The following is a 27731-nucleotide window of genomic DNA, read 5'->3' as shown; positions in this document are numbered from 1 at the left end:
AATATAATATAATATAATATCATATCATATTATATAATTCTGCCCGAGTGCAGCTGGTATAGGCTCCAGCACCCCCCCCCCCCCCCCCCCCCCCCCCCCCCCCCCGCGACCCTGAGAGGGACAAGCGGTAGAAAATGGATGGATAATTTAATATAATATAATATAATATAATATAATATAATATAATATACATGAATATAATATACAATTTCATATAATTCAATACAATACAAAACTATACATCACAATAGTATATTTGGGTTGTATGGTGCGACAAATATCTACTCATAGAATAATTGACAGTAGTTGTTAGCATACATACAAATGAATCATGGTGTTGATTAGAAACAAATCAGTGGATTGGGACCAGATCCTGCATTAAATGTCTGTCAGAGAACAGCGCCTATACAGTACAGTACAGTAATATCCACTCCCAACTTTCACCTCATCTCCTTGATCCCTCCCCCACACTCACTCTTTCCACACTAGTATGGATTAAAAGCTAAAGAAGGCTGAGAAGTCCCAGATTGACAGTCCTCCCCATCCATTCCCTTTCTTGTCACCCCCCTGCAATCTACCCCCACTTTGTGTTACCTCGCTCTTCTTCTCATGCATCAGCCATCACTCTGAGGTTTGGGGAGGGTCCCAGTCCCAGATTGGGACAGCAAGAAGCCAAGCGAGATTTGACAAATGGAAATGTGGGGTTTTGGATTTTTAAATTACTCTCGTCAGGACTTTTAACTTGAAGCCAGATCTTGTTTTCATAATTTGTCATCTTGGATATTTTTTTCCATAATAAACAGGAACAAGGACGGCATCCTACACTGACATGGGTTCTGTGAGAACCGCTCCAGGTCAGAATTGTGTTTCTTTATCTGTTTGCAGCATAAGAAACAATGAGTAGTTCATGTAATTTTGTAGAGGTATTTGAGAATCAAGCTAAAATGTTGTACAAATGCTTCTAGAACCTATTAGCACCTCATATGCCACCACTTCAAGTTGTTTTTAGTGGATTTTTTAAATATTGTTTTAAATTAAATGAAACCAAGCTATGCAAAAAGTCAATATTTTTCAGAATGTAGCCTTGTTTGCTCTTCAGGAATTTCACATAACACACATACTTATACATAATACTAATAGTAATTGCAAAATGCAATATATTTTTAGTTGACTTTATAAAGTATTTTTAAGTCAATGTAAAACAACATTGGTGTTAATAACATCATACATCAATACGATTTCATAGACAATTGTGTGAGAACCAAAATGCTACTTTTAACAATGTGGGAGATATTTGAAGTGTGTTAGTCTGAGTGACTGACAAGATGTTGAGACATTGCCACTGGATGGATGGAAAAGACGACACAAGACCAAGACATTAAGGCCAGATTTACCTTCGCAGCCCCGGCAGCGCTAATAGGCTTGCTAAGCACATGTCATTAATTCTACATCAGGAACATGACTTTGGGGACGGTGCCCTCTCTATGTTGCTATGTGTTGCGATAAAATTGACTTGTGTCTAATTTTAATGACAGGCCAGAGGGGTGCAGTGTCCTACCAGATCCAGATTATTTTATTTCTACCATTTATCTATATTTAATACAGACCAGTGTTGTTTTTGGAGTCATCGTATTAGTGGCCCAGACATTGCTTTTTCATTGGTAAGATGAGGTGCTTACGAATGAGCCCAAAGAAATCTGCCTGGCAACAATGGCTCCACTGATATAAAAAACATATTGGAGAAATCACATTGTGTTTTAAACTCAAATTCCTACATATTTCACATTCATACAATTTAAATTCATACAAATTTATACACCCAACTGTGTCAACAAATAAGCTTATTTTAGTAACCATAAAGTATCCACACATACCTCGATATAAATGTCATAGATTGGTTTAGATTTTCAGTAAAAGTAAAATTAAATTTTTAAAATGTAACATAAGAGAACGACACATTTATGGCAGTTAATTCTTTAATGAACACAATTCTCAAAAAAAAAAGAGACCGTATAGAAAAAAATGAAGAATAAAGGCTCCACTTTGATATAATTTGTGCATTAAAGAGGGCTAAACCTACTACAGGTCAGGGCTATCGAACTGGCGGAAAATCGGACCCACGAATGACATCAGTCCGGCCCGCTAGTTCAGTTAAGAAAACTTGAAAGAGATTAAAATGTTTCCAGCAGATTATTAGAAAACACTAGAGTGCTGCCATATACTAGATCAGTGCTATTCAACTGGTGGCCTAGGGGCCAAATCGGGCCTGGGAATGACACCATACCGTGCCCCGAGTTCAGTTCAAAACTTGTGATACAAATAGTCCCAAACAATTTAATTGAATACTCCTGCTGTGGGTCGATACTAAATACAAATAGAGCAGAGAATGTTCACTACTTTTCAGACTGTTTTGCATTTCTAATATGTATATATATATGTTTCCTGGAGGCAGTGATGGCTCAGAGTTTTGTCGCCAGCTGTCCATCTTAGGACTGCCAAGGAAGACACTTCTCATCCACTCATCACCAAGCAACGGCAACCGTCTTTCAGAAAGGACGTCAAAGCTGTACAAACGGGAATGGCAAGTCACAAAGACCCTCGCTTTCTGCACAACCTGTCCTATCATCCTCGATGGCAGCCGGACTGCTTACAAGTGATGAGAAAAAGACACATATGGACTAATAATGGTCGAGATCGTAGTTGCTTTGATTCCTGGTCCCAGCCACCAGTGTTGTTGACACCACTGTTGCTATTGTCCCCAGTGCAGTGTTTTAAAATCCGTCGAGTGAGCTGGCTTCTACTACCCTTAATTTTAATCTTATCCCTACCTTGTCAAGCCTGGGCAACTACCTTCAAGGTGGCCCTGGTTGGACCCTGGACTTGTGACCTCTTATATTCCAAAGCTCTCCCGGACTTGGCGGCGCGCCTCGCCACCGCCCGCATCAACAATGACCCCTACCTCAACAAGGGTTACTGGTATGACTACACACTGATCAACGAGGACTGCAAGTCATCCCGCGCCCTCGCTCGCTTTGCCGAGCTGGAAGGCTACGGTGCAGCGTTCCTTGGCCCGGCCAACCCAGGGTACTGTACCTCAGCTGCTTTGTACGCTAAAGAATGGGATGTTGGGTTTCTCTCCTGGAGTTGCCTGAAGCCAAATATGAGAGAAGGAGGGATGTATCCCACTTTCCTACGACCACAGCCGCTGTCCTCACATGTTCTTTTCGCTGTGCTGCGCTACTTCCGCTGGGCCCATGTGGCCATCATCTCAGAGGACAGTGACATCTGGGAGGCCACAGGACATGAGCTGGCGTCGTCTCTGAGGGCTTTGGGCCTGCCCGTCAACCCTGTGGCGACAATGGGGGAAGACGATGATGGTCCCAGGAGAGCCTTGACCAAAGTTCGGGAAACAGATCGTGTTAGAGGTGAGCTGGTAACACCAGAAAACACACAAGTTGAAGAACCTCCATGTGCATTAACCCATATTGTCTTTGCAGTGGTCATCATGTGCATGCCTTCTGTCCTGATTGGCGGCCAAGCCCAGTACAGACTCCTGACCACAGCTTTAGCTATGAGGATGATCGACCGCGGCTATGTGTTCATCCCCTATGACACTCTGCTCTACTCGCTCCCATACAACGACGCCTTCTACTACACCCTGGGCAATGACACCAGGCTGAGGAAAGCCTACGATGGCGTGCTCACCATCACCATGGACTCTGGTGAACGCAATTTCCAACAGGCCTTCAAAGACGCTCAGGACACCTACGAAATCCGCAGCAGCACCTCACCAGAGAATGTGAGTACATCCGCCAAGTCGTGCCTGACTTTCAGTGCAGCACTAATAGCCCTCTGTCTTCCTTTCTAGGTGTCTCCATTCTTCGGCACCATCTACAACATGATGTACTATATAGCAATGGCTACCGAGCAGGCCCGCGCTAACACCGGCCACTGGGTGACCGGCGAGATCCTCAGCACCAACGACGGAGGCTTCGAATTTGAGGGCTTCAATCAGCACTTGAGGGCGGGTAGAAATGGCGAAGGCATGCAAGCACGTTACGTAGTGCTGGACTACAGTGGCATGGGCAACTCCCTCTACTCCACTCATGTTTTGGAGGCTGCACACACTAACGGCAAGACCGGAGGCTTGAAGTATCTTGGCCGATCCATCCATTTTGCAGGAAGCACTCCTTACTGGGACTCCAGTTGTTGGTTTAGTCCTTATTTTGCCTGCAGTGGAGGTCTGTGGTTTTGCACGGTCATCACACTATGTACCCTTGTAGCGTCAACTCAGGGATCTTCTTCTCTTCCCACAGGAATGGACTCTGCTATGCTCTTCTTTCTTTTCCTTGTCTTAGCTATAGTGGTTGGGGGAGCGGTAAACATCTTCATACATTTCAAGTGTGTACACCGCACACCTCTGATCTACTCTTGTGCACTTGTGTGTCTTTTTTCTAACACGTGTGTTTATTTACATCTGTCTGTTAAGGAGGAGCGGAAGAGTGGGCTTCACCTTTACAGGTGGTGGCAGCGGTGGAGTGACCAAAGTGATCCTAACTCTGGATGACCTGGTCTTTATCAACACACAAGTCAGCATACGGGTCAGTTCTCAGCCAAGAACAACATTTTGGCAAAAGTGTCGTGACACACAATAAACTCATGCACACAATATGTCTTAAAAAAAAGTGGCGTCCTCTTAATTTCGGGGTCTAATACTGGTACTTGACTCATGGTAGCTGTTAGCAGGCTAACCCTTTTACAGGGGTACACCACAGATATATGGTAACTTGACACATGCTAACTTTTTTGTTAGCTAATTTTACAGGCTTGCACCTCAGAGTCATATAATTTGTACTCAACACATGCTAACATGATTAGCAAATTTGACATGCGTACGCCTTAAAGTCATACAACTTGGTACTTAATACAGTACATTAATGGTGCGTTCAATTTGTATGCGTAAGTCAAAATTCCCAATTGGAAGTTTCAACTGGAATGCCCCCCGAAGGTCGATTTCTCACTCGGAAAGTCGGGGGGTCTTCGTATCCCCGAGTTGGCTTTCAAAGATGGCTGCTCTGAGGGTAAAGAATAATAGAAGCTTCTGTGATATCCGTAATTAGCACATCTGATTAGTTTTTGTCAGACTAAATCAGCCATATGCAATGTATTGTTGGAAGTACTGTATGTATGGTGATGTTATTGCAGTGTAAATGACTTTTTTCATGTGGTATGTGCGTACTACATCGCTAGCAATGGCTTCTTTGGGTTTCCTCTTCAACAACCGTGTTTGAAGATTGCAGAAGAAGCACATTTTTCTCCAGAAGTTGTGTACATTCAGATAAGGCAAGCATATGAATAACTATCGTGGATGTGACCCTCTTGATTTCCAACCTCGTAACTGGAACACTAATAGCTTGGTTGTGATGTCATTCTCACCTCGGACTTCCAACATCTCAGTAAATGGAAGGTATCATAACTGTTAACACGCTAATGTTGTAGCTAATTTATGCAGCCTCAGAGTCGTATAACTTGTTACTTGAAACAAGCTAACTGTTAGCATGCTAACATTGATTTAGCGTGTTTAGCTAATTTTGCTGATATGCTCCTTAGAGTCAGTCGCATATTTTGTAATCCGATGCTATGTGGCCGGCGCTCTGTCTGTTAAGCATCTCAGTTTAGCTTCAGTTTTTTTAGCATTCATCGCAAATTCTCTTCTACTACTACTTGTTATTTTATTAATCTGCAAGGTAAACATGATCTAAAACACAAATGTCTCCTACAAAATATATTTCTAAAACTGGGGCTATTCGTCTTATATTTTTACTCGTCTTATCTTTGGGTCAATAGGTTTTTTTTAGGACTTCACCTCACGAAAATGAAATGTTGACTTTACTCAACAAGTATATGCTCATGTCAACTGTTTTTTCACAGTTGTGCATGTTTTGTTTGTAAAATGCAAAACATTGTTAGAGCATCATGTAATAACATTACATGTCAACAATTCATTGAAAATAGTGAAGATTATTGTGTTCTTTTCTGACCTATAATGTATGAATAATTGTTACCAAATTGGATACTCGTGTTAAATTTAAGTCAGTGTTTTGTTTTTTTGAGTGATAATTATTTTTTAAATTAGTTTTTAAAAATAAATAATAATATACATTATTACTATGATTATTGATAGATATATAATAATACCATATGTTCATATATCATCATAAGACTATATAACATAATAATATTATTATTACATTATTATTATAAATTAAATAATTGCTTATTTAAATTATATTTTTCTTTTTAAATTACTTAAATTATAATATTTGTATGTGATGCTGTCAGTCAAGTTATAATTTTTAATTACTCAATGTTATTGTAATATTTTGTGAGACTTCCATATTTAATCCCCCCTTGCCACATCACATTTTTTTAATAACATTTTTGGCCTATGTTAAGCATTTTCAATTAGAACAATAGCTGAATTAAAATATCAAAATTACAGTAATATTGGCCACTAGAGAGCGTTAAACCAATTAGTGCGCTCTGTTCAATATGGTGGCTATTGATTATCTCAGCCTCAGGTTACATTACTATATTGTATCAAAAGAGTGAAATATTGACTAAAGGTTGTTATATCGTGTCTAGAAGGCTCTCATAATATTGAAAAACATATTTAGAAGGTCATAAACAGGCTTTTTATGTTCTAGCTATGAAACCAATTAACAGCGATAAACGATGTAAACTTTATGTCAACCTTAAAGGGGAACTGCACTTTTTATTTATTTTGCCTATCGTTTACAATCATTATGAGGGACAGGATGATGGATGTTATTTTTTTTTGCACTCTAAATATTAAATAAATGCGATCAAAAGTTTGCTTACAATGCAGCCTCTGGGAGCCGTGCAATTTTGCCTATAAAACCCTTAAAACAACATCCAAACACCTCTATTTATGTTTTATATACATGATATAAGTATATATGTAATGTAGTAACAGGCACATTAATAATAACAAATAATATTAACATATTTTGATCATTTTAGCATATGCGGCGCATTAATTTCAAAAACGCATCACAGCGTTTTTTTTGTTTTTTTTCTACATCAATGATTACTACTCACTGCAGACTTTATGAGAGCCAACAAACATAATAAAACATCACTTACTGTACAAGGTCTGCTGTCATGAAGATGTCGACTGCTAGGAAGTTCATATATTCCCATTTAGATGAAGAATGACTCATAATCCTCGCAAAGAAACAAAGTGGGAGGGCGGGGGGAACAAGTGTCTGTTTGTGTCGTCCTCTGACATTTTGGGTCCTAAATTGCTGTCGAAGTGTACCAACTTGTCGGAAAACCTACTCACACGTCTTCTGTGCAGGTAAGATGATTTATGATTTAGAATAAACTTCAAAAGAGCAGGCAGACGAGGAAGCAGCAGACTACTCGATGATGTAAACATAGCAACAAGGTAGTGATCACGGGGCCGTTATAAATAGTTTGTCTGCGTTAGTGCTCATAATAACAATATAATTAATACTTGGTTAATATTAAGTCACGAAATGTAAATTGAATTTTCTTGGCGCTTTTTGAATGGTTATATATTGGATTTTATGGGCGAAATAGAGGAGCTCCCATTGGCTGCGCTGTAAGCGGACATTTATTTACTTTTATTTACAAATTAGAATAAATATATTTTTAAAAATTCCAACCATCGTCATGTCTTTCATAATGATTATGAATAATGAAGAAGAACCCTGTTCTCAACCCCATCACACTCGAAAAGACTGTGAGTCAAGCGAGTATCCTTTGACCTGAGAAATTTTCTAAATTCCAATTTGTTGACTTTTAGTAGACTTCTTGTTGTCTTCCCAACATCAAAAGGGGAATCCACTGCTTATTTTTGCTTCTCCTGGCACGGCAGGGTGTCCCAATACTTTTGTCTATCAAATCCATGCGTTGATGTGTTGTTGAGAGCAGAAGCTGAACGACGAGAGCATCATGAGGAGTCAGCTGGACATGAAGACGCCTCACCACTCAGTGTCCGGTCGCAGCTACTTGGCCTCCTCACCTGACAGCTCCAATGTTGCTGTGTTTGAGGTGAGCTCAACTCACGAGAATCCACGACTGTGTTTGTGTGTGTCCGTAAATCATTACTCCCCGTCCTTTAGGGTGATTGGGTTTGGTTAAAGAAAGGCCCCGCTGGATCTGGATCGAGCATCGGCAGCAGCACTGAGTCTGTCTTTGTCAAGGTGAGTTTTTTTAGGAAACGTTGAATATGCTTGTTCTAATTGTGTGCTACTAATCATTGCAGCTCAGAGACATGAGGCATGAGAACCTCAATCTGTTCCTGGGACTGTTCTTTGACTCTGGGATCTTCGGTGTGGTGACGGAGCACTGCTCCAGAGGCAGCCTGGAGGACCTCCTCACCAACGAGGAAGTACGTCTTGACTGGATGTTCAAGTCCTCCCTGCTGATGGATCTCATTCGGGTATTGTCCCAAACAAAAATAACATGTTCCATCAGAATGCATGACTCACACATCGGGGGTCCTAACAGGGCATGAAGTACTTACACAATCGGGGCATCGTCCACGGACGCCTCAAATCCAGAAACTGTGTGGTGGACGGTCGCTTTGTGCTGAAGGTGACTGATTATGGCTTCAATGAAGTTCTGAGTGCCCAAAACGTCAGCATAGATGAAGAAAAGCCTGAAGGTGACTTAATGTCAGGTCGTCAATTTCCTTTAGTAAATACATAATGTAACTTTTGGATTGTGTGAAAAGATCTGTTCTGGACCGCTCCTGAGCTGTTGCGCAATCCTTCCCTGAGGAGGAAAGGCACTTTTCACGGGGATGTCTACAGCTTTTCCATCATCGCACAAGAGGTTATTTCCCGCTCTGCACCTTTCTGTATGATGGACATGCCTCCCAAAGGTAAGTTATATATATCGTCCGTAAATTATGTAATCGATTTTAAAAAAAAGAACTATATATATATATATATATATATATATATATATATATACACTATATATATATATACACTATATTGCCAAAAGTGTTTGGCCACCTGCTTTTACTCACATATGAACTTGAAGTGCCATCCCATGGAATTGTCCAAAATGTTTTGGTATCTTGGAGCATTCAAAGTTCCTTTCACTGGAACTAAGGGGCCAAGCCCAACTCCTGAAAAACAACCCCACACCATAATTCCTCCTCCCCCAAATTTCACACTCGGCACAATGCAGTCCGAAATGTAGCGTTCTGCTGGCAACCTCCAAACCCAGACTCGTCCATCAGATTGCCAGATGGAAAAGCGTGACTCATCAGTCCAGACAAGGCGTCTCCACTGCTCTAGAGTCCAGTGGTGACGTGCTTTACACTGAAACCCATTCTATGAAGCTCTCTGCGTACTGTACGTGGGCTAATTGGAAAATCACATGAAGTTTGGAGCTCTGTAGCAACTGACTGTGCAGAAAGTCTTTGCACTATGCGCTTCAGCATCCACTGACCCCTCTCTGTTCCCAAACTCTTCACTTTTCTTATAGTAAAGTTGACTTTGGAATATTTAGGAGCGAGGAAATTTCACGACTGGATTTGTTGCACAGGTGGCATCCTATGACAGTTCCATGATGGAAATCACTGAGAGCGGCCCATTCTTTCACAAATGTTTGTAGAAACAGTCTCCATGCCTAAGTGCTTGATTTTATACACCGGGCCAAGTGATTAGGGCACCTGATTCTCATCATTTGGATGGGTGGCCAAATACTTTTGGCAATATAGTGTGTGTATATATATATATATATATATATATATATATATATATATATATATATATATATATATATATATATATATATATATATACATATATATATGTATGTACAGAATAATAATTGGAAAATAATAAGTATAAAATAGGGCTGTCAATTTTTGGGGGGAAAGTTACCTTGTGACTAATTACAAATGATTATTGCATTAATCATGTATATATGCAGATTATCACCCAATTTATTTTGAGCTCACATGCTCCTTTACCTGTGTCACTTAAAATTAGATTAAAGATGAAACCTTTTTAAGTTTTGAGTAAATAAATTATGTGGATTCGAGTGAAACATTTTTTTTTTTTTTAATTCTTGTATGACATGACGATAAAACTGCATTTGTTTCCAAATATTGGAGTCTTTTTTAAATCAATTTAATTTATACAAGCAAATAATAACCTTAATCCGAATTCAAAAATGTGAATAATCTGATTTAAATAAATAATCAGCTGAGATAGACTCCAGCAACCCCCGCGACCCCGAACGGGACAAGTGGTAGAAAATGGATGGATGGATGGATCATTTAACAGCACTAGTATAAATATATTTGACTAATAATTGTAATCATTTTTGGGGGTTACCTAAGTGCATGTTTGTCTGATTTCCTATTCCTCAAATATTAGATTTTCAGGGGGGAAATTATTACGGCCCACGAATGGGACCAGAAAATGGAAAAAAGACATTGAAATAATTATATTTTTACAAGTTAAAATGTATTTGAATTGTGATGTTTTATAAAAAATCATGAATATTTGCTGGGTTTAGTGAATTTAAAAAGTCGAAAACAAATCAACATTCCTATCAGTGTATATTAATATGTGCTAAACAGTAAATCCGCATGTTAATGTCATTGTTATTGTTAATGGTGTGTGTGTGTGTGTGTGTGTGTGTGTGTGTGTGTGTGTGTGTGTGTGTTGTCAGAGATTATTAGTAAACTCAAAGAGCCCCCTCCTTTGTGCCGACCCACTGTGTCTGTGGACGAGGCCCCGCTGGATGTTATCCAGGTCATTAAGCAGTCCTGGAGTGAAGAACCTGACAAGAGGCCCACATTTCAAGACATTTTTAAACAGGTGACCACACATACTGTCTATTCATTAAAAAACATTTAATGGACATTACACAGTACATGGAGGTCAGTTTGTTTTTTACGTGTGCACAGTTTAAAAGTATCACCAAAGGCAAGAAAACCAATATTATCGACTCAATGCTGCGCATGCTGGAGCAGTATTCCTCCAATTTGGAGGATCTGATCAGAGAGAGGACAGAAGAGTTGGAGGTGGAGAGACAAAAGACGGACGCCCTGGTGGCTCAGATGTTGCCCAAGTAAGTTGACAAACGGCAAAGTTTTGTATGCATTCAAATTGTCTGTCGAAAACGTGTCCTTGTCAAGATGCACAATTGAAATGGAATGATCAAATTCATGAAAAAAATAATATTTTTTCACGAGAGTCCCCACAACATTACAACTTGCTTTCTAAAAGCAATGCATGCACTTTAATCGCACCATGGTTATAGCTTTGTTTGTATGTACATTTTTGAAACTATTTTTCATGGGATCTCAACCTGGATTTGTAACATGCAAACTTCAAAAAAACATCAGATTTGAACAAAATGTGTACTCAGGTGCAAGAGATATCATGTTAAATGAGTCCTTTATAGGCCGAATAATTGTATTTAGTAGCTTAAACTTGAGTCAAAGTGGATGCCTTGAAAAACGGAATCGTCCCGTATTTAGAGACGTACGTTTGTAGAAGTACGCTTTCCGTATTGAGCTGTCATGGAACGCACTTGTCCCGTATTGTCATTACTGTGAGACTAAAATATCAAAAGATTTATTCGAAATGACAACTTCACAACAGCCTTTCACAGCCTAAGCTGATCGATGCCAGAGTGACTGATCGCTCCACTGTCAAACTCATTGCAGATCGACTTTTCTGCTATCTGGGAATTAGTTTTGACTTGACTCTGTTCAGCGGCAGCTATAGCTAACTACAGTTAACTACCTAGTTTCTGACAATTGGGACTCCAAAATTGACATTTTACCGCAATTACTACTCTCTAACACCCTACACCCTAACCCTAGGGACGGTGTAGCGAAGTTGGTAGAGTGGCTGTGCCAGCAATCGGAGCGTTGCTGGTTACTGGGGTTCAATCCCCACCTTCTACCATCCTAGTCATGTCCGTTGTGTCCTTGGGCAAGACACTTCACCCCTTGCTCCTGATGGCTGCTGGTTAGCGCCTTGCATGGCAGCTCCCGCCATCAGTGTGTGAATGTGTGTGTGAATGGGTGAATGTGGTAATACTGTCAAAGCGCTTTGAGTACCTTAAAGGTAGAAAAGCGCTATACAAGATGCCGAGATGTTTGTATCTCACATTTTTGCTTGCAACTTAAAGCGTAACAATTAACCGAGAGACAGCTCTTATCTCAAAACACTCTTAAGTTGAGGTTATTCGTGAGAGCGATGATATTTTTTCCATTGCACCACTGTCAGAGGGAGGTGCATATGGAGGTGACGTCACTGCTCCTGTGCTCCTCCGTCAGGTCTGTGGCTCAAGCATTGAAGACAGGCAAGCCGGTCAAACCGGAGCACTTCAATGAAGTCACTCTGTACTTTAGCGACATTGTTGGCTTCACCACAATCTCAGCTCTGAGCGAGCCAATCGAGGTCGTCGACCTGCTCAACGACCTGTACACGCTTTTTGACGCCATCATCGGGCTGCATGACGTGTACAAGGTGAGAGTGCTGCACCCTTCTTCTTCTATGTTCAACATCTCTATGCTAATGCTCTGGAGGAGCTTATTGCTTTTAATGTTGCTTTTAGGTAGAAACCATTGGAGATGCATACATGGTGGCCTCAGGGGTTCCCAACAGGAACGGAAACCGCCATGCAGCTGAGATGGCCAACATGTCTCTTGACATCCTGCACTGCATTGGAACCTTCAAAATGAGACACATGCCTGACGTAAAAGTCAGGATCCGCATCGGCTTGCACTCCGGTAAGCAACACACTACTTACATAATGGAATGCAACTTTATTGCTATTGCACTTAAAAAGTATAAAAAAATTTAATTTTTAGTACAAACCCATTCAAGATCAGACAAACATCATACAGGGTAGACAGAGCGGGAACACTCTGACGCCCGTAAAGGTGGAAAAAAGGTAAAATATGGGATGAGGAGGGGAAAAAAAGCGAGTCCCAAACAAAATGCCTGTGAGGGCATTTTGAGACCAGGAAAAAAAACTCATATACAAATTTAATAATAATAATACAAATACAAAATACAAATACAAAAAAGGGGGTTGAAGCGATGTGTGGTGTGGGGTATGCATGTGTGGTGTGTATTTTATGTGGATACATTGTAGGGTTGTATGGTATACCGGTACTAATTAAGTACCGAGGTACAAATTAACTAAAAACATTTAAAAAAATACCGGTACTTTTTTTTATCTGAATGCTGCCTTGCTGAGGTGACGTTGCTGAGCCGAGGCACATGTAAAGTGTGTTAGCACCAGTGACGTGCGGTGAGGTTGATGGCTGGTGAGGCACTGACTTCATCACAGTCAGATTTACAAACATATGAACCCTAAAGAGTATCTTATTCACCATTTGATTGGCAGCAGTTAACGGGTTATGTTTAAAAGCTCATACCAGTATTCTTCCCTGCTTGGCACTCAGCATCAAGGGTTGGAATTGGGGGTTAAATCACCAAAAATGATTCCCAGGCGCGGCGCCGCTGCTGCCCACTGCTCCCCTCACCTCCCAGGGGGTGATCAAGGGGATGGGTCAAATGCAGAGGACAAATTTCATTACACCTAGTGTGTGTGTGACAATCATTGGTACTTTAACTTAACTTTAACTTTACACATACAAACTGTAGCACACAAAAAAGCACATTTAATAAAAAAAACGTTATTATGGTCTTACCTTTATTTAGAAATTAAGTCCATGTACCGCAACTAAAGCCCTCACTTAAACTTTCCACGTGCAAGATTGAATCTATTTAAAAAAGTGTAACCGAGGGTTTATAAATGTCGCCTATACTGTATGAAACTACAAAATAACAAACACGGAGGCTCCAGTTTACACGAGGACCACTTTATTTACCTTCTTTCAAAAACCTCCGCAACGTGACATCACTTCCGCTTTTAGCGCCTTCAAAATAAGAGCTCAAGGCATATACTGTATAACAGCGCATAACAGGAACTTAACATCACAAAGAGGAAAGCCCATGAAAATAGGTTACAAAAGTTATTTAATAAGAAGCCAAAAAGTGCAAAAACAATAATGTTCGTGTTGGAGGAGTTGTGAATTAGGTACACCTGCAGTCTGCAGGTGTATCTAATGTTGTGTCCCTGCAGTCATTCACAACTCCTCCAGCACCAACATTATTGTTTTTGCACTTTTTGGCTTCTTATGAAATAATTTTTTTAAATAGATTCAATCTTGCACGTGGAAAGTTTAAGTGTGGGCTTTAGTTGATATAACAATTCTACGGCGGGGGTGCAGGAGGCGAGCCTCAGCCAGTGCGTCTTTTGCAGCCGTTTTATGATCGCTCAGCACAAGAAATACTTTACACACATACAGTTGTTGACAAAATACACTGTACATTATATACCTCAGCAAACTAAACTATGGAAATGTATAATATAGTTCATATAGCAATACAGTCTCACTGCACAGCAGGCCAGCAGTTAGCCGAGTCATTGCGCAATCCATGTTGCGGCACTGAGTGACGTGCCGCAACTGGCTGCAGTTCACCGCACCGTCTCTTCTCAGTATTTGAACGGTAAATGTGAAAATTCAGCGATTTTGAATAAAAATAATCTAAAACTGGTGAAGTTAAATGGAAAATAACTTTATAGTATAATCACTGGATACATATAACAATTTAATTTTTTTTTTTCTTTTTACATTTTTTTTCTTTCCATGATGGCAGGTGAGGCCCTGCCTCACCTGCCTCTAGTGACTGCACGTCACTGGTCAGCACGTACATACAAATAACATACAAGCAAAAACAGTGTAAAGAGGAAAAATGGCAAAAAACAGCAATTCTACTGGTTAATAAAGAGGGTGCGTGAAACGCAATATGGAGGTATTTTGGCTTCAAAACTCACGATAAAGGTGACACTTTCAAAACACAAGCAGCAAGCAGTGTTTTAAAACAGGGGTTCTTAACTTTTTTGAGCTTGGGGACTGACTTTTCCACTGCATAGGAGACAGGGGCCCATTCAAATGGTAACACTGAATTAGTAATCTTAACATTACATTTTAACTGTATTCAGTAGTTATAGCTAACCACTTAACAACCCTGTCAAGTAATATGAAAGCATGTGTTAATCACAAAGACTACTGTCAAGGCTTAGGTCAAGCTGATTACAAAAATGAATACTAATCAAATATACTGCAAAAAAAGGGACCCATAAAAACTGATTAAAAAAAATGTTTACATACAATTCCGCAGTGCTAAAATAGATATATTTCTTTATAAAAATTCAATAAAATTAAAGTGCAAATAAATATACTGTTTCACCACTTTAATCCTAATTTTTGAGCTTAAGAAACTTCTCTATAACTTTAGCTCCAGAATTCTCGTTTGTTTGCTGTTGTCATTACTGCCAAAAGTGGTGGAAAAGTATTTTACAACTGAGTACCACTGCGGCCCATACGGACCAAACAAATAATAAATGGCAGCCCTCTAGGTGGGGCTCGCGGCCCAACAATGGTTAAGAAACACTACTTAAGAAACACTGCTTTAAAACATGCCTCGCAAAAGGTGGCAATAAAAGTACTACTACCTTTGCTTCAAACTAAGGTACATATTTGAATGACAAATATTCAGATCTGTACAAGGGGTTAAAAGAGTGACAGGAAATGTAGTTAACTAGGTACTCTGCTGTGCACACTTAGATACGTGAACACGCACACAGCTGGTTAGTTTGTTGCCAATTAATAGCGCAGTCAAAACCGCCCACCTAGCGTAAAGTAATGCAAGGGAAATTACGTTTGTACAGAATTCCAACAATTTGTGTTTTATCTTTAACAATGTGTGTTTTACCTGCTACATTTCTTATCCGTGTAGTTTTATTCATAGTTTTGTTTTTAGTATTTACGATTGATTGTATTTGTCCTAAAGAACAGATCAAAATTAGCAACCATAAATCATGAAGCATTTACAATGTCAAAAAAACGTTAAATTATATTCTAACCTAATCCTATTACGTGCAGACTATATATGATATGCAAAATTGTGAAATGTTAATTCATTGCAATAAGAAAAGCCCAATGTGTTTAGCGCCTATTAATTTTTATTTTAGTCTTCTAAAATTGTTCTTTGAGTGCAATAAGAAAAGCCCAGTGTGTTTAATGTCTTTTAATTTGAATTCCAATCTTATAAAATTGTTATTTGAGTGCAATTAAAAACGTATGTTTAATGTATCAAGATATGTTCTGTTAAAATGAAGCCATTCATGAAATGTGTTGTGTTCCCATTTATTCTGAAAAGTATCAAAAAGTATCAATGTACATTTTTGGTACCGGTACCGGTACCAATAAATTGGTATCGGGATAACCTTGATGTATTGAATAATGACACAATAAAGAAATATTGTTTTAATAGTTGTGCATAAAGTGTTTATGCCAGAAATACAATGAAAGAGAAAAAGATTGTACAATAAAATACAAACGTACAAGCTGAATTGTTGTAGAGGGGTAAGCATGAAGCAACCCAAGCTGTTGAGGCAAGGAGGTATTTTTACCTCCTTCATCCTTGTCTGGAACTTACTCTTGGCATGGCGAGGCACTATCCACTTAGGGTGCTGTCATCCAATTAACACACAGCATCAAACACAAGTCAATGCTATTCATTTTGTGATGGAGGTTCATTTTTCAATCCAAACAATGTAATATGTTAAACAATGAAATACATCATGGACATACAGTATATTGTTTGGCAAAGAGGACCATCTTATTGTGTGTACGTGTGTGTGTGTGTGTGTGTGTGTGTGTGTGTGTGTGTGTGTGTGTGTGTGTGTGTGTGTGTGTGTGTGTGTGTGTGTGTGTGTGTGTGTGTGTGTGTGTGTGCTTCCAGGCCCAGTGGTAGCAGGAGTAGTGGGCCTCACGATGCCTCGGTACTGCCTCTTTGGAGACACAGTCAACACAGCATCTCGAATGGAGTCCACCGGGTTGTGTGAGTGTCTTACGCAACATTGTCATATGCTGAATGAATGCTATTCCTCTTTGTTTTAACAACAAACAATAACCCATAACAATGCATCACATCTATGCGCCGTTTTTATACGGAAAGACAAGAAGTGAGTGTTTTTGTATCGATACAAAGGGCAGCAGAGGACAGGTGTGTGCATGCTGCTTGGGGCTAAACAGGGCTTTAAGTGACCAGTCCTTTGTAATCCGTTAAGACTATAAACAGAATTAGAGGTCAATTTGAAGTTTCAATTTAAATAAGCAGGTATGTTCCAGCGTCCTTCTACATGCTCTTGGGTTTACAGCAAGTACACAAGAAATTAAACCAGCTCCATAAATATATATATATATATATATATATATATATATATATATATATATATATATATATATATATATATATATATATATATATATATATATATGTCTTAATAAGGTTATCCAAAAAATAGTGCTCGATACCGTAGTAGAGCGCAATATATGTATGTGTGGGAAAAAAAATCACAAGACTATTTCATCTCTACAGGCCTGTTTCATGAGGGGGGGTACCCTCAGTCATCAGGAGATTTTAATGGGAGCATTCGCATACCATGGTTTATATAGGGCACAGAGTGGGTGGGTACAGGCTGGCGTAGGGGCGTGGTGATTGGCTCATGTGTTACCTAGGAGGTGTTTCCGTCTATGGCGGCATGCTGTTACAATTTCGCTGCGCTTGTTGAGGGATGACAGGTCTGGACGGTAAATAATAAACAGTTTCTCTTTCAAGCATAGGGTGCATCTTTTATTACCACTATTGCCCGTTGAGAGGGCAATCAGGTTTCTTTCGACAGTTACAGCCTTTGTTGGTTGTCGGCCCCCAGACAGAGCGACTCCAAAACCAACAAAGGCTGTAACTGTCTAAAGAAACCTGATTGCCCTCTCAACGGGGGGTGCTTACAAACATCAGTTGTCTACCAATCTAAGGTAATACGCAAGGACATTAACACATCCGACACATATGTAGGATTAACCGAGGGAGAATTCAAAACCAGATGGAACAATCACAAGGCTTCTTTCAGGAACAAAAACCTGCGAAATACCACAGAACTCAGCAAACACATTTGGGACCTCAAAGACAATAATGTTGAATATTCAATAACATGGCAAATTCTTGCATCCAGCACACCTTACAATAGTGGTAATAAAAGATGCAACCTATGCTTGAAAGAGAAACTGTTTATTATTTACCGTCCAGACCTGTCATCCCTCAACAAGCGCAGCGAAATTGTAACAGCATGCCGCCATAGACGGAAACACCTCCTAGGTAACACATGAGCCAATCACCACGCCCCTACGCCAGCCTGTACCCACCCACTCTGTGCCCTATATAAACCATGGTATGCGAATGCTCCTATTAAAATCTCCTGATGATTGAGGGTACCCCCCCTCATGAAACAGGCCTGTAGAGATGAAATAGTCTTGTGATTTTTTTCCCCACACATACATATATATATATATATATATATATATATATATATATATGTGTGTATTTAATTACATATATATATATATATATATATATATATATATATATATATATATATATATATATATATATATATATATATATATATATATATATATATATATGTGTGCGTGCGTGTGTGTGTGTGTGTGTGTGTGTGTGTGTGTGTGTGTGTGTGTGTGTGTGTGTGTGTGTACAATGATAAACCTCACTCCCTGACAACTTCTAGAGTATGCTGGCTATCCAAGTGGAAAGCCCGAGCTTTTAGCTTGGTGGTTAGAAAGCTCACCCCTCATGCTAGGGACAGAAAAGCAGGGACCGAACCAGGCGGGTTATTCCCTTCTTTCTTGACACTAGATTAAAAATGTTGTTGAATCATAATTAATCTAAATTGTTCCACACAAACCCTGTGAGTAATCTTCCACAGGATCTTTAACAGGGGTCCGCAAAGGTACTACAGTGGAATTGTGACATTTCTGGTAGATTTTTTTAACATCTATCCATCCATCCATCCATCTTCTTCCGTTTATCCGAGGTCGGGTCGCGGGGGCAGCAGCCTAAGCAGGGAAGCCCAGACTTCCCTCTCCCCAGCCATTTTGTCCAGCTCCTCCCGGGGGATCCAGAGGCGTTCCCAGGCCAGCCAGGAGACATAATCTTCCCAACGTGTCCTGGGTCTTCCCCGTGGCCTCCTACCGGTCGGACGTGCCCGAAACTCTTCCCTAGGGAGGCCTTTGGGTGGCATCCTGACCAGATGCCCAAACCACCTCATGTGGCTCCTCTCGATGTCGAGGAGGAGCGGCTTTAGTTTGAGCTCCTCCCTGATGACAGAGCTTCTCACCCTATCTCTAAAGGAGAGCCCCGCCACCCGGCGGAGGAAACTCATTTCGGCCGCTTGTACCCGTGATCTTGTCCTTTCGGTCATAACCCAAAGCTCATGACCATAGGTGAGGATGGGAACGTAGATCGACCGGTAAATTGAGAGATTTGCCTTCCGGCTCAGCTCCTTCTTCACCACAACGGATCGATACAGCGTCCGCATTACTGAACACGCCGCACCGATCCGCCTGTCGACCTCACGATCCACTCTTCCCTCACTCGTTAACAAGACTCCGAGGTACTTGAACTCCTCCACTTGGGGCAAGATCTCCTCCCCAACCCGTAGATGGCACTCCACCCTTTTCTGGACGAGAACCATGGACTCGGACTTGGAGGTGCTGATTCCCATCCCAGTCGCTTCACACTCGGCTGCCAACCGATCCAGTGAGAACTGAAGATCTTGGCCAGATGAAGCCATCAGGACCACATCATCTGCAAAAAGCAGAGACCTAATCCTGCAGCCACCAAACCAGATACCCTCAACGCCCTGACTGTGCCTAGAATTCTGTCCATAAAAGTTATGAACAGAATCGGTGACAAAGGTCAGCCTTGGCGGAGTCCAACCCTCTCTGGAAACGAGTCCGACTTACTGCTGCAATGCGGACCAAGCTCTGACACTGATCATACAGGGAGCGGACCGCCACAATCAGACAGTCCGTTACCCCATACTCTCTGAGCACTCCCCGCAGGACTTCCCGGGGTACACAGGAGCATATATAAACATGTGTTTTTTTATTCTCCCCTGAATTTTATCACACATTTAAATGTCTTTAAATACACATTAACATTGACCCAACACAATGTAGTACCGTTTAGAAATGGGACTAGCGTAGCCACCCTACTGTAACTTGCAAGTACGGAATATGTACTTCACTGTGCAACCTACTAATAAAAGTCTCAATCAATCAATCAAAAATAAAAACATGAAGTATTCTATTATTCTACTCGTGTTAGCATTTAAGATGGCTAGCAATTAGTGCTTGAGTTACCAACTAGCAATTAGCAGAGAAAACTAGCAACAAGTGATTAGTGAGATAGTTGCCAGCTAGCAATTTGTGGCGCTAACTGTCAGCTAACGATTAGCATGCTAGTTTTCAGCTAGCGATTAACACGCTTGTTGCCGGCTAGTGATTAACATGCTAGTTGCAGTGGCGTTTTCAAATTAGAAATGGTCTCAGCTGACGAGGTGCTTAAAAAATTGAGCGCGCTCCACCTAAACAAGGCCACCGGCCTTGACAATATCCCCTCCAGATTCCTCAGAGACTCTGTGACCACCATTGCCCCAATCATCACACAAATAATAAATCCCTCAATTAAACAAGGCCAAGTACCAAAAGATTTTAAGATAGCAAGAGTAACTCCCTTTTTTAAAAAAGGAAGCAAATTCGAACCTGGTAACTACCGACCTGTTTCTATTCTCAGTTCCATTTCAAAAGTAGTGGAAAAATTAGTTTATGAACAGGTTGATACTAATAAACTCATGTACAAATTCCAATCTGGGTTCAGATCTAACCACTCCACTGACACATGCCTTCTCTATCTGACCGACCACATCAAACATGAAGTGGACGCGGGCAAATACTGCGGCATGGTCATGCTGGACCTTCAGAAGGCCTTTGACACCGTTAACCACGCTATACTGTTGGATAAGCTCAGAGCAATCGGATTTGATAAAACCTCCACATCCCATCCCCTGGATTGTAAATAATGTATATAATGTAAATATTTCAATGTATATGCTCTGATGATTAACTTGTGTGATGACTGTATTATCCTGATAGAATATACAAGCGTATTTGTACCATGAATTGATTTACTTGGACCCCGACTTATACAAGTTGAAAAACTTATTCGGGTGTTACCATTTAGTGGTCAATTGTACGGAATATGTACTATACTGTGCAATCTACTAATAAAAGTTTCAATCAATCAATCAATTAAAGCCTCCAGACATTTTTCAGATGGGGCTACTGTAAATCTTGGAGTGTCACACCAAAACTATAGTATAAACCATAATTTCAGAATTGTAGTCTACTGTTGTAGTAAATCGGCCTGTAGAAAGGACTTAAGGAAATGCTTACTAATATACTTTGGTTCATTGTGTAGTCTTGTTTTGCTAAATAATATTTTGACTTAGTTACTTACCGGTAGTTTTCTTCATCTTTTTTCTTATCTTATTTTGATATTGTTGACGGGTGGCACGCGCTGAGCTATTGCTGTCTGAGCGCGCAAAAGTAGCAGGGATGGAGGGGGAGGGGCAGAGTTGTGTATGGAGAGAGTATGGACAACTAAACGAGAGGCGCCATGTTTGGTACCAAGGACGTGTGCGGCTGTGCCCGAAAGCATGCAACTGAGTCGTTCTGGCGTAAGTTTTCCTGACAAAATAAACCAAATGACTTTAAATATAGTTCTAAATATATTCCAGCTCATTAACTTACAATAAAACATGCTTTTATTTTGTCAAATAGTATACACTATATAGCCAAAAGTATTTGGCCACCTGCCTTTACAGGTGGCCACAGATGTAATTTCTGTGAGAAATACTGTTATTTTCTTAAAAAAAAAAAAAAAAAAAAATTGATATATATATATCCATCCATCCATCCATTTTCACATATGAACTTGAAGTGCCATCCCATGGAATTGTCCAAAATGTTTTGGTATCCTGGAGCATTCAAAGTTCCTTTCACTGGAACTAAGGGGCCAAGCCCAACTCCTGAAAAACAACCCCACACCATAATTCCTCCTCCAGCAAATGTCACACTCGGCACAATGCAGTCCGAAATATACCGTTCTCCTGGCAACCTCCAAACCCAGACTCGTCCATCAGATTGCCAGATGGAAAAGTGTGATTCATCACTCCAGAGAAGGCGTCTCCACTGCTCTAGAGTCCAGTGGCGACGTGCTTTACACCACTGTATCCGACGCTTTGCATTGGACTTGGTGATGTATGGCTTAGATGCAGCTGTCGGCCATGGAAACCCATTCCATGAAGCTCTCTGCGTACTGTACGTGGGCTAATTGGAAGATAACATGACGTTTGGAGCTCTGTAAAAACTGACTGTGCAGAAAGTCTTTGCATTATGCGCTTCAGCATGCGCTGACCCCTCTGTCAGTTTTCGTGGCCTACCACTTGGTGGCTGAGTTGCTGTTGTTCCCAAACTCTTCACTTTTCTTATAATAAAGTTGACTTTGGAACATTTAGGACCGAGGAAATTTCACGACTGGATTTGTTGCACAGGTGGCATCTTATGACAGTTCCACGCTGGAAAATCACCGAGAGCGGCCCATTCTTTCACAAATGTTTGTAGAAACAGTCTCCATGCCTAAGTGTTTGATTTTATACACCGGGCGGGCCAAGTGATCAGGACACCTGATTCTCATCATTCGGATGGGTGGCCAAATACTTTTGGCAATATAGTGTATATAGTGATCACTTTTTTTAAACACTACACCACTATATTCATGCACTGTTTAGTGACCAGCAGCTCTCTAACACATTCCCGCCGGGACAACCGAAAATCAACGTATTACCCTCATTTTGCCAAAATCCTTTTAAGTAAGTTAAGGACCAACAATTACGGAGAAATAACGACTTTAGTGTGAAATGTGTATTGTTTGTAATCACTGCGCTAAAAATTGCCTGTGCTTTTATTTTGGCATTTTTGAATATTTTTCATAGGTTTTGCTGTGGAGAGTCATGGCTTTTTGATTTCATTGTCTCCATAATTACTTGAATACTCAACTAATGCTGCTTTTTACTGCAATATGTATTAGTTTAGTGTGGATTATTGGTGACACATGCAAAAAAAAGGATTCATTTTGAAGCAAAGTTTTGTCAGGTAAAGTGTATTAATTCACGAATACTGAGAGTGCGATACACCACGTTTCCATGTGTTTGTATGCTGGCTTACCTCGCACAAGAAACTCTTGTTATTGGCTCTCTGGCCTTTCCGGCGACTTCCCATATTTTTGTCCTTTTTGGGTTGCGGGAAACGTATGCAATTGCTTTTTTTTGCGAGTGGCGCATTCCCGTTCCGCACAACAGAGCACGTTTACACGGGCAAACACTCTTCAATTAAAGTAAATCTATAATGAGGGACTGAAGTGTCGCTTAGCTTCGTCTTCAAACTGGTACGTAACATCCCAGCAGGCACAAGACATTGATACAACGTTGATTATACATACATGCAGGCCCGGCCCTAACCAATCTGGCGCCCTAGGCAAGATTTTAGGTGGCGCCCCCCCCCCCCCCCCCCCCACATCGGCAGTGAAGTGTATATACTCACAAGAAACCGAATAGCTTTGTCTTTGACCTTTTTTTTACTTAAAGAAAGCAAATTAACAATCAGAATAGTTAACAAGATAAAAAAAAATATGAATAAATAAATGAATGCAAAAAATAAAAAATGAATATATGAAATACAATATTTTTTACATACATATTGCTTAATTAACATTAATGATGTGCACTTTAACAACTAGGCTTACAACTATACCTAATATATAAAGGGGTGGAAAAGTGACTATTACCTGCAGGGCAAACATTAGCTAACCAGAAGGCAATAACAATGTAAACAAAAAACACCTGCTTAAAAGATCTAATACAAATGTCCCTGAGGAATGTAAGGTGGGAGTACTGTAATTACCTAACGTTACATTATTATTTTCCATAACAATTTAGCCCCCTCCACAATTAACCCGACGTTAAAACAGAACTAGCTATTTATTGATTAGCAATTGCCGAATCATGTAACATTAGCTTAATGCTAAAAAGCCAGGTTACTATCACATTCTGTAACAGACAAATAATTTCATGTAGGCTAACGTTACCTACCTGCTACCTCTGTCTTTTTCTCGTTTCTCCTCCTCTTCTTTTCTCTTTTTTCTTCCCTGGGCACCTGACAGTTTTGGCCGTTTTGACATCTTGTGTTGATTTTTTGATGTGGTGACGGGGGGGGGGGGGGGGGGGGCGCGTAATGTTGTAACAAATAATATTTCTATTATTATTTTTTGTATTTAGAAATAATAGTACCAACTTTTTTTTTTTTCTCCAACATTTGTGGCACTGGCGTGGCGCCCCCTGATGGACGGCGCCCTTAGCATTTGCCTATACGGCCTATGCCACGGGCCGGCCCTGCATACATGTCCTTTAGAACTGACTTTGAAACAACGTTGCAAAATAGTTGTATTTGTTCAGTTCAGTTCAGTTCAGTTTCAGTTTAGTTCAGTTTATTTCGAACATGCATACGATTTGTAAATTTGTAAATTGAGACAACGTTGGTGTCTAACGTTGGATCCATGTTGTTGGTTGGGAAATGACCACATTTAAATGGTCAAATCAACGTCACAACTTGACATTGAATAAACGTTGTCAAAAAGCGTGTTGTTTCAATGTTGTATTTGTGTTTTAAAATATTGGTTAAGAAATGACCAAAATTCAATCGTCAAATCAACGTCAAAACCAAACATTGTTCTAATGTTGCGTTTGACCTATTTCAACAAGTTCCCAATGTTGTTTTAATGACTTGTGCCTGCCTAGATGGCACCCTGTAGTCACGTAATTGTAGTTTGACCAATTATTGAGGAGATTGCATGAAACCGGGTTGTCCATACTCTTGGGAGGGCTGGCTGCTGTGTGTGGCCGAAGGTCTAGAGCAGCTTGCCTGCCTGGGAGGCTGTGCATTTGGGGTGAAAAGCATGTTGCTACTACAATTTATACTAGACACTGGGGTAGCCAGGAGTCAGTCAGGGCCACCCCCTGGTGTCACCATTGGCTAGTTCCCAGCTAGCTATTAGCTACACTGTATTGCTTGAATACCATAGTACTGCACAAGGTAGCTTTAGAACCATTTACTATTTCTACAACATTTATTGTTTTTGTCATCCCTGATTGACTGTATTATATCATGTAATTATCACATGATAACATGTGATGGATGCGCAGTGGGAGGAGAGTCCCTTCACATTAAAACAAAACACAGCTCACACTTTGGTGCACGTTTGTTTTCTTCATTGTCACTTTACCCATATTGTACTGAGCAACCAGGACAGATGTGTGTAGCGCTTCACTATTCGTTGCAAAAACGTCTATTTCCAGTTCTACAGTTATGATCACACTTTTTCAGCAATAGCCCTCTGGGGTCATGTCACTGACAACACAACAGCCAGCACACACTAATTACATGAGCGGAAATGTCTCCCGAGATGTGTAGAAGTCTCATGAGATGTTATTGTATTTTTCTATCCATTTAGATGACTTTCCAAACTTGAATTTAAACCCCAGTTTAGCATTTGTGTAAAGTTGCAATCTGGTGATGTGTAGTTTGCTGCATTCAAGTGGTTGAAAACAGGTAATGCCTCTTTTATCACATCAGTTTGAATACCTGACAGCAATGATGTGAGGAGTAACTCAAAGTGTGCATTCATTGTGGTTTTGTGTGTTTTGTGCAGCTTACAGAATCCACGTCAACCAGAGCACAGTGGATGTCCTAAACAGCTTGAAGCTGGGATACAAAATTGATGTTCGCGGTCTGACGGAGTTAAAGGTAAGTTGGCTGAAACTCACAGACAAAAAGATGACTTTTTGATGTTTTTTGTTTGTTTTTTTAATAGGGAAAAGGTATTGAGCACACATACTGGCTGGTTGGAAGGGAAGATTTCAAGAAACCTTTGCCCATTCCTCCAGACATTAAAGGGTAAGTAATACTTGAGCTCCCACCGGGTGTGATCATGTGCCCTAAAAGTTGCATTTTCTCTTCTAGGGGAAGCAATCATGGCATTGGCTTGGATGAGGTTCCTCCTGACAGAAGACAAAAGTTCCTGGATCGACAGAAGAAAATGGGCTAGAACGGTGCACAATGCTTTGTGTGTTTGTTTGTTTTCAATACTCAATGCCCACCGATTAATATTGTGACATGAGGAAATGCACCATTATGCAGCCCCTAAAGGGACGTGGATGTTTTGCAAAATCCCGCAATACTTTTGCGAGATCTCGCAAAAGGTTTTTTTCCTATGTCAGTCAACCGGAAGTAAAAAAGACACCGCGATGGTGAACCGGAGGTGAAACAGACACAGCGAGAAAGTATTGCGAGATCTCGCAAAAAGTATTACGAGATCTCGCAAAACATTTTTTTCCCTCCATGTCCCTTTAGGGCCTCCGTACGCCATACACATATTCGCCTGCAATTAGTTGTGACCGGTTTGGGTTTGCCAAAAAAACAAAATTTCCACACAAAAACGACCTAAAATATGTTTTTTCCTTTCTATTTGATTTCTTTCTACAAATAGAATGACATAATATTACTATTTGTCAAGCTAAGGCCTATAAAGAATATGCAATTAGAGGAAAGGACTGATGTGTATAATATTCATACATAGTCATCTAAACTTCTCTGATATCGGATAAACATTTGCAATAAAAGTGACTGTTACTAAAAATGATTAAATTATACTTAGCTCCATAACCACCCCTGTCTCTCTTCAATCGCCATTGCTCACTCGCAAAGATAATTGCATGGAAGCACAATCAAGGTTCAAGCCCTAAATATGTCTCATTAATTAAACACATGTTTAAATTATAAAGTGTATACAGAAGGTACTCACCACTAATGAATGATAATAAAAAAATGAATCAGAGTCATAGTTTAGCCTTTAGCTTGGTCACTAGTAGGGACGTTGTTACTACCCCGGGTACCAATTCACGTAAAATCAAATGGTGCCATATTTTGATACTTCAAGCACTTAGCCGGAAACAAGCAGTCAAGCACTCAGAGCGGGCTCGGCTCTAGATAATGTTACAATTTTTCATACCAACGAAGCAAGAAAAAAGCGCTCAAAGCTACAGTAAGGCTCTACTTTTCAAAATGTGCTACCTCGATGCTAATCAACATTGGATTTGCTGTAAACATGCTACCGGTTAGCATTAGCCATTTTACATGCCGATGTCAACACTTGAATGAAAACTACAACTAAGATGACAACCAAACAGATGGTATGCAATTAGCACAATACTTACAGTATACACACTTTGTGGGGCTCAACAAAAGAAAAGACCGGCACATTCAACTTAATGGCAAAGACTACTTCCTGGCTAAGGCAACATGCTGTACTACTACTGCCATCCAAAGTCTTGGAATTGCACAACGGCATACAAAGTTTACTATATAATACAGTAATGTACAGTACTTGCAAATGAGACACAGAAGTGTAAGAAAACAAGATAACTGGAAAGCACAGCTCACTGTTAAATGTTAAATTGAAAAAATATACAGTATATACTGTATATATAGTATATGTAGATGTTTTATATATATATATATA

At 40.2% G+C, this 27731-nt stretch overlaps 1 protein-coding gene across 1 annotated transcript; it reads left to right on the top strand.

Moving 5' to 3' along the window:
- The first annotated feature begins 557 nt into the window (after nt 1–557).
- Nucleotides 558–27731, top strand: gucy2d (guanylate cyclase 2D, retinal). Its single transcript, XM_061962260.2, has 19 exons — nt 558–854; nt 2453–3425; nt 3498–3799; nt 3869–4241; nt 4317–4401; nt 4490–4601; nt 7981–8100; nt 8172–8252; nt 8315–8491; nt 8560–8716; nt 8786–8935; nt 10747–10895; nt 10985–11148; nt 12368–12560; nt 12649–12823; nt 16917–17015; nt 25863–25957; nt 26025–26107; nt 26174–27731. Exons 2-19 carry the CDS (start codon nt 2579–2581, stop codon nt 26256–26258), a joined length of 3447 nt encoding a protein of 1148 aa, XP_061818244.1. The 5' UTR covers nt 558–854; nt 2453–2578; the 3' UTR covers nt 26259–27731.

Source organism: Nerophis lumbriciformis, linkage group LG09 (genome assembly GCF_033978685.3).
Source record: "Nerophis lumbriciformis linkage group LG09, RoL_Nlum_v2.1, whole genome shotgun sequence".
NCBI classification, from domain to species: domain Eukaryota; kingdom Metazoa; phylum Chordata; class Actinopteri; order Syngnathiformes; family Syngnathidae; genus Nerophis; species Nerophis lumbriciformis.
Note: the sequence above shows the minus strand (reverse complement) of the source record. Positions and strands in the feature narration are given on the sequence as shown.

What these genes read in the sequence shown, in the direction of transcription:
- gucy2d (XM_061962260.2), top strand. Translation starts at nt 2,579, where the DNA reads ATGGCAAGTCACAAAGACCCTCGCTTTCTGCACAACCTGTCCTATCAT. An exon ending in GGAAACAGATCGTGTTAGAG is followed by an intron (nt 3,426 to 3,497) that starts GTGAGCTGGTAA and finishes TTGTCTTTGCAG; the next exon opens with TGGTCATCATGTGCATGCCT. An exon ending in ACACACAAGTCAGCATACGG is followed by an intron (nt 4,602 to 7,980) that starts GTCAGTTCTCAG and finishes TGTTGAGAGCAG; the next exon opens with AAGCTGAACGACGAGAGCAT.